The sequence below is a fragment of the Phalaenopsis equestris genome, unplaced genomic scaffold (genome assembly GCF_001263595.1).
Source record: "Phalaenopsis equestris unplaced genomic scaffold, ASM126359v1 Scaffold000468, whole genome shotgun sequence".
Classification (NCBI taxonomy): domain Eukaryota; kingdom Viridiplantae; phylum Streptophyta; class Magnoliopsida; order Asparagales; family Orchidaceae; genus Phalaenopsis; species Phalaenopsis equestris.
In genome coordinates, this window is record NW_018164909.1 from 1,360,992 (window position 1) to 1,372,764 (window position 11,773).

Sequence of the window (11,773 nt, forward strand, 5' to 3'; positions counted from 1 at the left end):
CGTAGCCACCATGAATATTTCTGAAATCTTCTACCACTCTACCGACATGTCCATTTAAATCTCCTCCAATAAAAATTCTTTCTTCAAGAGGTATCATTTGTATTAAGTCTTCTAAGTCATTCCAAAATTTATCTTTATACCCTGTATCTAAACCTACTTGAGGAGAATAAACGCTTATAATATTAAAAATCTTAGTATCAATGATAATCTTAAGGGCTATAATTCTATCACCAACTCTATTAATTTTTACAACATTATCTTTCAAACTCTTATCTATAATTACACCTACACCATTTCTAGTGCGACTCTTACCAGAATACCAAAGTTTAAAATCTAAATTATCAATCTCCTTAGCCTTTTCTCCCACCCACTTAGTTTCTTGAATACATAAGATATTAATTTTCCTATGAATCATAATATCAACTAATTCCATTAATTTACCATTGAGAGTGCCTATATTCCAAGATCCTATCCTAATATTAGTTTCATTAGTTTCATGGACTAACTTCTTTACCCGCATTCGCCCGTAATGTGGGAACCCTTGCTTATTTAACACTACACCCGGGCGCCGGTGTAGCGGCCCTTGCACACTTTTCACTGTATTCAGGCTATACAGCGCGTCACTTACAGGGGACGCCCTAGCACTTACACAATGATCAAAAGGATTCATGTCATGATTTTTTCGATAAGTTTTACGCTGGCTGTCGACTACCTAAGGCAACCCTCCACGTTTCTCATCCGGGCTTGGGACCGGCAACGGCAGTGTTAAATGTATTTCTAATCCATTTATCATCCATGGACATTTATAAAGAAATAAAAATGTATTTCTAGACTACACTAGCCATGCTTTCAAATGTTTCAAGCAAAAGAAAAGTAGAGTTAACCCATATATACATGTTTCATTTCTCACCACCCTAAGCAAATATTCATGCTTAAACTTCAAAATAAGCTTCTATACTTCATGTCATCCGAAATGCTGCAAAATAGAGGAGAGGAAAAGAATACCTCTTTTTAATGCAGATTTAAAGCAAATTACTAAAACAAATTGAAAGAAAAACCCCGGCAACATTTTTTTTTTTTTTTGAAAAGCCTCACGCAAATGGACCTTACGGCTTCTAGCTTCCGACTCAACAAGTTCCAATCACAAGAGCATCGACCAACAGAGAGGAAGAAGAGCTCCCTTCGAATAGCAAAAACAGGAAGAAGTAGTTTTCCTAATAGTAAAGATCCAAACCTTCTTCTCTCAAAAAAAATGTTTCTTTTTCTCTCAAGAATGTCAACAACCCAACACACTAGACTAGGAAATCATTTTATAGACAGAGAGAAGAGGAGAAAAAGCCACCAACCAGCCTCCCTAGCAACGAATCACACCATGGGGGAATAAATGCCACAGTAAAGAAGGAGATATTACAACCTCGAGAAGGAGAACGGTCTCAGCCCGCCTCTCCCAATTGGAGAGCCAAAAAACCAAGGGGACACTCGAGGAGACAAGCCGGGTATGCAAATCGACAGAGGAAGACTTGAGAAGATGAGTCGCGAGCGAGAATGGCAAGGAGAGCCGCGTAGATCGACCATGGAAGTTAGGGCACGGGTGAGAGGGAGACGAGCCGCGGGATCGAGCCAAGCGCTTTACCTGTTCGAACCCGTGAATGGGTCGAACAGATGGTGAAGGGTGCGGGCGAGAAAATAAATAGGGTTAGGTTTAATGGGATTATGATTTTTAGGGTAAAGTTTTAAAAAAAATTAATATTTTGGAAAATAAAAATCGAATTTGTGTTTTATCTGTGCGTCGTAACATATCGAACATCGATGTCCTTTTTAGGTATTTTTGACATTCCGAACGCGTTGACGCGGTCCGTTTCTCCGTCGGAAGTCATTTTGACGAATTCATCAATTTGCGTGCAAATTTTCTCATGTCAAAAATATGGCAATATGGGTGTCCTTTCCTACCAAAATTAGTATCTCGAACGCGTTGGCGCAGTCCAATTTGTCGTCGGAGGTCATCCGAAGAAGTTCGCATTTTCAGCCGTCCTAGACTCAATTGAAGTCCGAACTTGTGCAATTCTGTGAATTCTGTGCATTTGATGTGTTATGTGGCAAAAAAGTCGTGACGAGGTTTTTCTATGGCTTGAAATCCCATTGGGAATTTCTCCCTGAATCTTCACATAATAGTCCTCAACCGCTAGTACATAAGACGATGGTCCTGGGCCATAAATGCTAGACATCACAGGAGAAAAGTAAGTGTTTGGAATTTCTAAAATGGGTGGGTACCAATTCTAGTTGTCTAAGATAGTTAATAGAAGTTCCTAGAACTAGATCCTAGGTTCCTAAGAAAAGGTAATAACCTAAAAAATGAGGTCAACAGATACTTAGAAGGAATATCAAAAAAAGATTTGTATAAAGACTTTATTAGTAAAGGTTATAATACTTCTAATTGAAGTTAGAAATGCAACTAAGTTTCTAGGATGCATAAAGGCTTTTTTTCAAATTTTAACGACCAATTTTATACCTTATTGAGTTCTTCACCAAACCAAAATTTCAAATTCGCAAATTTTAATTGAAATATATAAGGCCACTTTTTCACAACACAACAAAACGTTTTCTTATATTAGTAATAAGTTCAATACAACATCACAAACACCAAGACATCACTCAGATGTTCATACAACACATACAATGCATACCACACTAAGTCTTTAAATGAATACTATAGGCACACTACACTGAAATACACAACATAAAACAAAAATATCAATATATAAACAACCTCCAGGACCACTCCTAATTAGTGGTGATATTTTACATTCCACTCACCAAAAAATTTTTATCGTAGTAATGGTAGAAAGGAACACGAGGAAATTCCTTAGCAAACTTATCGTCGATCTGCTTGTTGGAGCTATACATAGTCACTTAACTATCTTACAGCATGTTAAACTATTGAATTTCAGTTTCAATTGTCAATCTATATGCTCGTAATGGTGGGACAACTTTTCAACCCTTGAATGCAGAAGAGAAATCTCACTTTCAATCTTCTCAAGTTTTCCCATGAGGCGCTCCAAACTTATTGCAAGATATCCATTGAAATATGTTGAGCATCCTTATGCAACAACTTCTTCTCTTCAAATCTCTCATTATCATTGTTTTCTATGATCTCTCAAATGAAATTTCCACTCTCAAATATCTTTAGAATACTTAGGAATGTCATAGGGATACTTCAAATCCGGTCCTAGGCGGTTTATACAGAGGAAGAAAAAGAGAAATCAAATTTTTGGCGGTTTTTAGGAGATATTCGAACTGTGGCGCTATAGCGCCAAACCAACATTCTCTATTTTCAAATTCCTTTCTTCCACTCTTCAAGTCCTTTAATATAATAATATTTTGTGCCAACAAATTGTATAAGACTCACAATCACTATATAGAACTCATCACAACAATAATGTAAATCTAAATCACACCGATAACTATGGGTTGTCTCCCACAAAGCACTTGGTTTAACGTTGTCAGCCCGACATAACTATTATTTTACTTAGATCTGACCCAACATTAGGATCTCCTCACTATTTTTTTACTTAGATCTGACCCAACATTAGGATCTCCTCAAATACAGGACCCTCTCTACTCATGAACGTTTTTAATCTGTGTCCATTTATCTTAATCACTCTCCCAGTATTTGAATTTTCAATATCAACTGCTCTATATGGATATATTTTACCACAATAAATTGTCATGACCACCTAGATTTAAGTTTTTCTATAAATAATTGCAATCTCGAATTATAAAGCAATACTTCTTGCCCATGCTCAAAATGCTTTTTCAAAAGCTTTTGATCATGTCTAATTCTTGTTTTCTCATTATAAATTTTGGCACTCATAAGCCTCATTTCTTAATTCATAAAGCTCACTTAATTGCAGTAATCGCTTATCTTCAGCATCTTTCAAAGTATAATTAAAGTCTTTAATTGTTTAGTACGCTTTATGTTCCAACTCAACTGACAAGTGATATATTTTTCCATATATGAGTCTAAATGGTGTCATTCTTATAGGTGTTTTATAAGCAGTCTTATAGGCCCATAAAGTATTATCTATTATCAAGTCTAGCAGACAGCAGACCAATCAGCCATTTTAGGACTTACCGTTTTTTCTAATACTCTTTTAATTTCTCGATTAGATACTTCCGTTAAACCACTGTTCTGAGCATGATAAGCTGTGGCAATTCGACGTTTAATCTCAAATTTTTGAGTTAATGTTTATATCATTTTATTTCTGAAATGACTTCTCCCATTTGTAATGATAACTCGTGGCATTCTAAATCTAGTGAAAATATTCTTTCTTAAAAATTTTGCTCCACTTTTAGCATCACAACAAGATAAGGCAACTGTTTCAGTCTACTTAGATACATAATCCACAGCTATTAAAATATAAAGTTTTTCAAAAGATGGTACAAATAGTCCTATGAAATCTAATCCCCAAACATCAAAGATTTCAACCTCAAGAGTAAAATTTAGGGACATTTCATCTCTTCTAGAAATATTTACTACTCTCTGACATCGATCACATATTTTTACATAATTACTGATATCCTAAATAATGTAAGCCAATAAAATTTAGATTGTAAAATCTTAAATGCAGTTTTATCTACTCCAAAATGTCCCTCAAAATCTGATTTATGACATTTCTAAATAATTTCTTGAGTTTCTTCTAATGGTACACGTCTTCGATTAATTAATTCATTGTATTGTTTATATAAATAAGGGTCATTCCATAAGTAAGATTTTGAATCTTAAATGAACTTTTTAATTTGATGGCTATCTAATCCATAGGGTAAAATATTACTAACCAATACTACAGAATTTGTCATTCATTAATCTCATATAATTGTTTATCGGGAAAACTCTCATTAATTTCATCATTTAAATCTCTCATTTTCCTGTTCAAGTCTTGACAAATGATCAGTTATTTGATTATCAGTACATTTCCTATCCACAACTTGAAAAACAAATTCTTGCATTAGAATGACTCGTCTAATTAATTGTGGTTTTACATCATTCTTCATCATTAAATACTTAATAGCAGAATGATTAGTATGCACAATACATTTAGTTCCAATAAGATAAGATCTGAATTTATCAAAAGCAAATACTATAGTTAATTTAATAATCTATAGTTAATAATTCTTTTTCAGTGGTAGTATGATTAATTTGAGTCTCATTAAGGGTTTTATTAGCATAGTATATCACTTTGAACATTTTGTCATATCACTATTGTAAAACAACTCCAATAGCATCATCACTAACATCACACATTAAATCAAAAGATTTTGTTCAGTTAGGTGAAACAATAATAAGTGCAGTGATTAATCTCTTTTAATAAATTAAAGGCATTTAGACACTCTTCATCAAAATTAAAATTCGTATCTTTTTCTAAAAATTGGCATAAAGGTTTGAAAATTTTTGAAAAGTTTTTAATATAACATCTGTAGAAACAAGCATGTCCTAAAAAACTTCTTATTCTCTTAACACTCGTAGGTGGTGGCAATTCGATAATAACTTGAATTTTTTATGGATCAACTTTCATGCCTTTTTCAGAAATTTTATGCTCAAACATTATTCCTCCTGCAACTATAAATTGATATTTTTTCCAGTTGAGAACAAAGTTTATTTCTTCACAGCGCTAACTCTTGCTAAAAGATCTAAACATAAATTAAAAGAAGTCCCAAAAACTGAGAAATAATCCATAAAAATTTCAATTCATTTCTCAATTAGATCACACAAAGTTAAAATCATGCATCTCTAAAAAGTTGCAGGGGCGTTACATAATTCAAATGACATTCTTCTAAAAGAAAAAGTTTTATAAGGACTTGTAAAAGTTATTTTCTCTTGATCCTCATGAGCAATAGTTATTTAGTGGTATCCGGAATATTCATCCAAAAAGTAAACATAACGATATCATACTAGTCTATCCAACATTTGATCCAGACAAGGTAAATGAAAATGGTCTTTCCTAGTGAAGACATTTAATTTTCTATAATCAATACAGATTCGTCATCCACTAACTTGTCTTGTCAAAATTAATTTATTCTTTTCATTTTCAACCACAGTCACTCCTCATTTCTTAGGAACACAATGAATAGGACTAACCCAAGAACTATCTGATATTGGATAAATAATTTTGGCATCCAACCACTTTTAAAAATTCTTTCTTAACTACATCTTTCATGATAAGATTCACTCTCTTTTGAGGATCAGCCCTAGGTTTATGATTATCTTCCATCAAAATTCGGTGCATACAGATTGAAATTCGGTGCATACAGATTGAAGGATTGATTTTTTTAATATCATCTAATGTTCATCAAAAGGTTTTTTTATTATTCTTTAATGTTTCTAATAACTTTCATTATTGTTTATCGGTCAAATCTGAGGATATAATAACTGGTAATGTAGATGAGTTCCCAAAAAATATATATTTTAAATGAGTAGATAGAAATTTAATCTCAAGCTCATGAGATTTTTCAATAGATGAAATCAAAGGTATACAATTTTCCGCAGTATCTAAAATTTCATATTCTTCCTGAATATAATTTAAATCATCAATAATCATCTCATTTGATTCACTTTCAGAATCTCCTTCAGCCTTTGCTTCTTATTCTTCTCTAAAATGACTTCATCTTTTTGACTCAACATGACTTCACATTTATTTTGAAAATGATTAATAATCATATCTTCAATAATATTCATTCTATAGCATTTTCCATCAGGATACTTCATTGTTTTAAGCACATTAAATGTAATTTTCTGGTCATTTACTCTCATTGTTAATTCACCTTTTTTTGCACATTTATCATTACTCGTCCGGTAGCAAGGAAATGTCTCCCTAAAATAATAGAAATTTTTTTATCTTCTTCTATATCTAATACAGTAAAATTAACAGGGAAGATAAATTTTTCCACTTTAACCAGTACATCTTCTATAACCTCTTTAGGATAAGTGATAACTCTATCAGCTAATTGAAGAGTTATAGTAGTGAGAAAAATATCTCATAAACCTAACCTTTTGAATATAGATAGAGGCATAAGGTTAATTTTCGCTCCTAAATCACATAAAACTTTTCCACAAAATTTCTTTTCAATTACACAAGGTATGGTAAAGCTACCAGGATCTTTGAGTTTTCGAAGAAGCATTTTCTGAATTATTGCACTGTATTTTTCACTAAGTGCAACAGCCTCATAATCTACAACTTTCTTTTTTTATTTAAAATATCTTACAAAAGTTTGTCATAGCTTAGCATCTGTTCTAAAACCTCAGCAAAAATGATATTAATTGTAAGCTTCTTGAATATTTCAAAAATTTTGAAAATTGTTGATCCAATTTTTGTTATTTAAGTCTTTGAGGAAAAGGTGATGGGGGTCTTTCTAAATTAATCTTAGATGGAGAATTATGTGTTTCTGTTTTCTTAGGAATAATCTTTCAGGTCTTTCGATTTCTTCAACTTCTCTCTCAACTTCAATTTCTTTTTGAACTCCAACATTTAATTTATTTCCACTCCTTAGTTGGACAGTTTTAACTTGCTTTGGCTCCTTACTTTTTTCTTTAAGATTGATCTCTACATTATTAGGAAGTGTACTAGGAAGTGTTCTCTGAAGCCGATTGCTAAGCACGTTAGCAATTTGCCCCAGTTGATTCTTTTCTGAAGCCGATTACTAAGCACGTTAGCAATTTGCCCCAGTTGATTCTTTATATTTTTAATAGCAGCACTTTGATATTATAAATGATTACCCATTTGCAACTTGAGTTCTTCCAAAGATAACTTCTTCTCCTCAACTTGTTGATTAAATCCAGGAGGACAAGTAGGTCTAAAGTTATCATTACCCTTGTTGCTCAAATTTCTCAATGGGTTAACTAGAGTATTACCCCATTGTCGACTTTCACTAATATGATTGTTGTTTCAGTTGAAGTTAGGATGGTTTTTTTAATCTGGGTTGTAATAATTTGAATATGGGTTATTAGGTTTGTTGATAGCATTTATAGTTTTCATTGAAATATGAGAATCAATCATTTGTCCTAATGAGTTTTCTTCAACCATTTGGGGTGTTGGATAAAAATTCATTCCAATTTGGTCTTTCTTAGATAATGCAGCAACTTGGCATACAATCATTGAGATAGCATCGTTATCATGAATGTTGTCTGCTTTCTTAGGATTTACCCTATCAGAAGGTCATTGAAAATTATTTGTAATCATTTCTTTAATTAATGAATAAACTTCATCAAAGGGCTTAGACATTAATGAATTTTCAGCAGCAGCATAAATAATAGATCTAAGTGATCTTACTAACCCATTATAAAAAGTTTGAATGATTAATCAGTATAGTAAATCATAATGCGACACTTTCTAAGGAGTTCTTTAAGTCTTTCTCAAGCTTCGTATACGGATTCTCCTTCATACTGAGTAAAAGAAGTAATATAATTTCAGAGTTTCGCAATTTTTTAATGCGGAAAATACTTAGCCAAAATTTTGAGTTAAATCTCCTCAGGTTCTAATAGATACATGTGCTAATGAATTTAACCAGATCTTAGTTTTATTCTTTAATAAAAAAAAGTCTAAGCGTGATAGGATCATTTGATACGCCAACATATTTAAATGTAGCACAAGGTTCTAAAAAACTAGCTAAATATAAATTTGAATCCTCAGATGGTGTTCCTCCAAACTGATTATTTTGTACTATTTGTATAATCGAAAGTTTAAGTTCAAATGAGTTAGTCTCTACAGCAAGAATTTGAATATTTAAATGAATTTCATCTACTGTAGGATTCGCATAATCCAGTAACGGTTTTTGTAAATTATGATGTTCATTTTCAATAGTTTGAATTTCAATATTGTTTTGTGATGTGTTTTCATTTCTTAAGAATTATGAAGTTTTCATTGTTTTCAAATTTTTTTAATAGTTCGTTCCAATTTAAAATCGTAAGGCACTAAATTTTCAGATCCTAAACTACATATAAACAATGTAAAAATTGTAGAAAATAAAATAGCACACCAAAAATGAAAATATTTTTTAATTTTTAATTTTAAAATTTTTGTTGGTATTTTCAATTTTTTTCAAAATTATTTAAATTTTCAATTTTCAAAACTAAAATTCAAATAAAATTGTAAGTTAAAAAATTTCATCGCAATCACTGGCAACGGCGCCAAAAACTTGACCCAACACGCACTTACGCGTATTTTTAATCTTTTTAATTATGTCAGAAAATATATCTCAATTTATATCTAACAGCTAGTGTGAACATTCGCAATAATTTATAAATTATATAATAGATTTTCACACTATGAGTACTACGCAAGTATACGTATCGCTTCAAATAATATAGGATTTTCTTTAAAAACCTCAGTATCGATCCAAAGAGGAATGCGGAACTCTTAAAATTAATTTACATAAATTCTACTTAAATTGCAATTTAAAAAGATTAAAGATTTAAAATGATATGCTTACCAAAAATTACTACTAAAAGTAGCTAAAAAGAAAGTAACAACTAAATGTAAAAACTTAGCAAAATATAACAAGCTTGGATATTATGAAAAAGTTTTTCCTCTTGTAAAGAGATTTTAATCTACGTAGAATTCAGATGATTTAAGACAAAATTGTAACATTGTGACAAATAAAAACATATCTTATTCTTTACTTCATCACGGTGTTTTCAAAGAACATTAGCTAACTTAGGGCTGATTCTTTAACATCTCAACTCCACATAAGTATTATCTAGTCTCTCACCTCGAGATGCCCCTAGCCTATGCCATCGTAAAGACCAAATCTCAGCATCATGGTACTAAACATTAAATCAAACTTATAAGAATTTAGCTCGTCACTTTAGATCTAATCAATTTTATGCCCATTAAAACTTATTATTCTATTTATTTGCACTCTCCCTTAGGTGATCGTCATGACTCTGCCTAGAATGATGAAGTGTGGTATCCATGGTATCCACTAGTTGGGTGAAATCATAGCCCTCCTAGGTCAATATGTTTCTCAACGGATTTTAACCTCACAAATAGTCAGTTTGCAAAGTAAATAAAGATTCGGTGAAAATACCAACACAATTTTTAAAAGTAAAAAAAAACTTTAAATCATTCTCATCTCATAAGCTTAGGTCTCATATGCAAAAAGAAAAAAACGGAACTACTCAGAATTCATGGAGATTAAATAAAAACAAAAAATTTGCATTGAAATCCAAGTCTTACAACAAAAACTCAAACACAAATACAAAATATCTTATGTCTTCTCTCCAAGCAAACTTCTGAAGTTTCCTCTAAGCAATCTCCAAACTTTTTCGCACTAAAACACACTCACACTTATCCTTGAACACAAATATGTAAAACCTAACTCACTATTGTCGTCCAATTGAAATTTTGAGGCTCCAAAACGTCTCTAAATTTGGTTAAATCCTTCTCATTAAATAAAAAAAAGAAAATAACTAATGGTTGCTTCAAACACCCCTCCAAAATTTGGTCAAATTCGATGTATCTTCTAGAAAGATAGTTACTGACACTATAGCGTCAGTCTGGGCGCTATGGCTCCAAGGGGTGGCTCTATAGCGCCACACAAAAATTATCATTTTTGCTTTATTTTTTTCTCATTTTCTTTAAATATTCATTTTGTGTACCTAAAACCAAAAACATGCAAAATACTTTCATTTAAAGTGCAATACCATCAAACATGTACATGAAAGGCTTATAAAACATGCACTAAAAATAAGTTATTTTCAGGTGGATCAGATACAGAGAATATTCATCAGATCTAAGAATGATTGTGTGCAACACACGAGCATCAGTGAAGATACCTTGACCTTAAGCATAAAAAATTTGAATTTGAGATTAGAGAACATATCATCCTTAAGATTTTGTCGGTGGGTGGATTTACAAGATTTGGAAGAAGTAGAAAGCTTTAGTCTCATTTTACTAATCATATTGATATAATCAAGAGAATTAGCAAAATTTCATATCATTTAGCTATTAGTAAGAGACTAGATAGAGTGCACAATATCTTCTATGTCTCTCTCTTATGATGCTATATGCATGATAATTCTCATATTATTGAGTTCAATTATTCAAATTATTAAATTGAATGAACTTGAACAACTTTTAATAGAGTGAATACAATTGTTTATTAAGTACATTAGTTTACGTACAATGCTAGAGGATGGTAAATTCAGGATAAGGGTTATGAATTTGAATGGAAGATCGCTAAAGCCCCACTCAAATCATACTCGAAAAAAGTTGGAACGTAGCTAGTTTGAACTACAAATTAATCTCCTAATTTAAAAGAAGAAAACAAAAAAACTGAACCTACTCTAGGCACAGTCAAACTCTATTCGAAGTAGATGAACTAAGCTTGACTTGGATTGAGATTGGATCCAGCCAACCCTATATGTACGCCTGCCTCGAAAAAGAATCAAATTGCATTAAGCGACTGTGAGAACTCACCTCCAAGCTAGCGAACAATCTGGGTCGCCACATCCAGCGATACTCGGCAACAAAACATGGCTTCCAGTCGAAAACTCGGGTAGGGAAGAGTAAGGAAACTCCCCGCTTATCGAAGAAGGAAATGGCAGGCGTAGAATGGAAACTGATCGGCATGCCGAATTCCACCAGAGATACAGAGAAAACGAGGGAGGATGAGGATGAGAAGGGAAGAGGCGATGAATTAAATAACTTCCCTAAACGAGCGAGTCTCGAAAGCTAGCAGCGAGCAGAAAACATACGGAGCACGTGGGGAATTAAGTGCT

The 11,773-nt window shown here is 32.4% G+C and overlaps 1 protein-coding gene across 1 annotated transcript in view; it reads right to left on the minus strand.

The window, feature by feature from the left end:
• The window catches only part of LOC110027919 (long-chain-fatty-acid--[acyl-carrier-protein] ligase AEE15, chloroplastic-like), a 131,990-nt gene extending 120,217 nt beyond the window's left edge, over positions 1–11,773 (minus strand). The window contains exon 1 of the mRNA XM_020729565.1: positions 11,472–11,773. Coding sequence (XP_020585224.1) covers positions 11,472–11,624 — 153 coding nt within the window. The 5' untranslated portion in view covers positions 11,625–11,773. The remainder of the gene's footprint in view (positions 1–11,471) is intronic.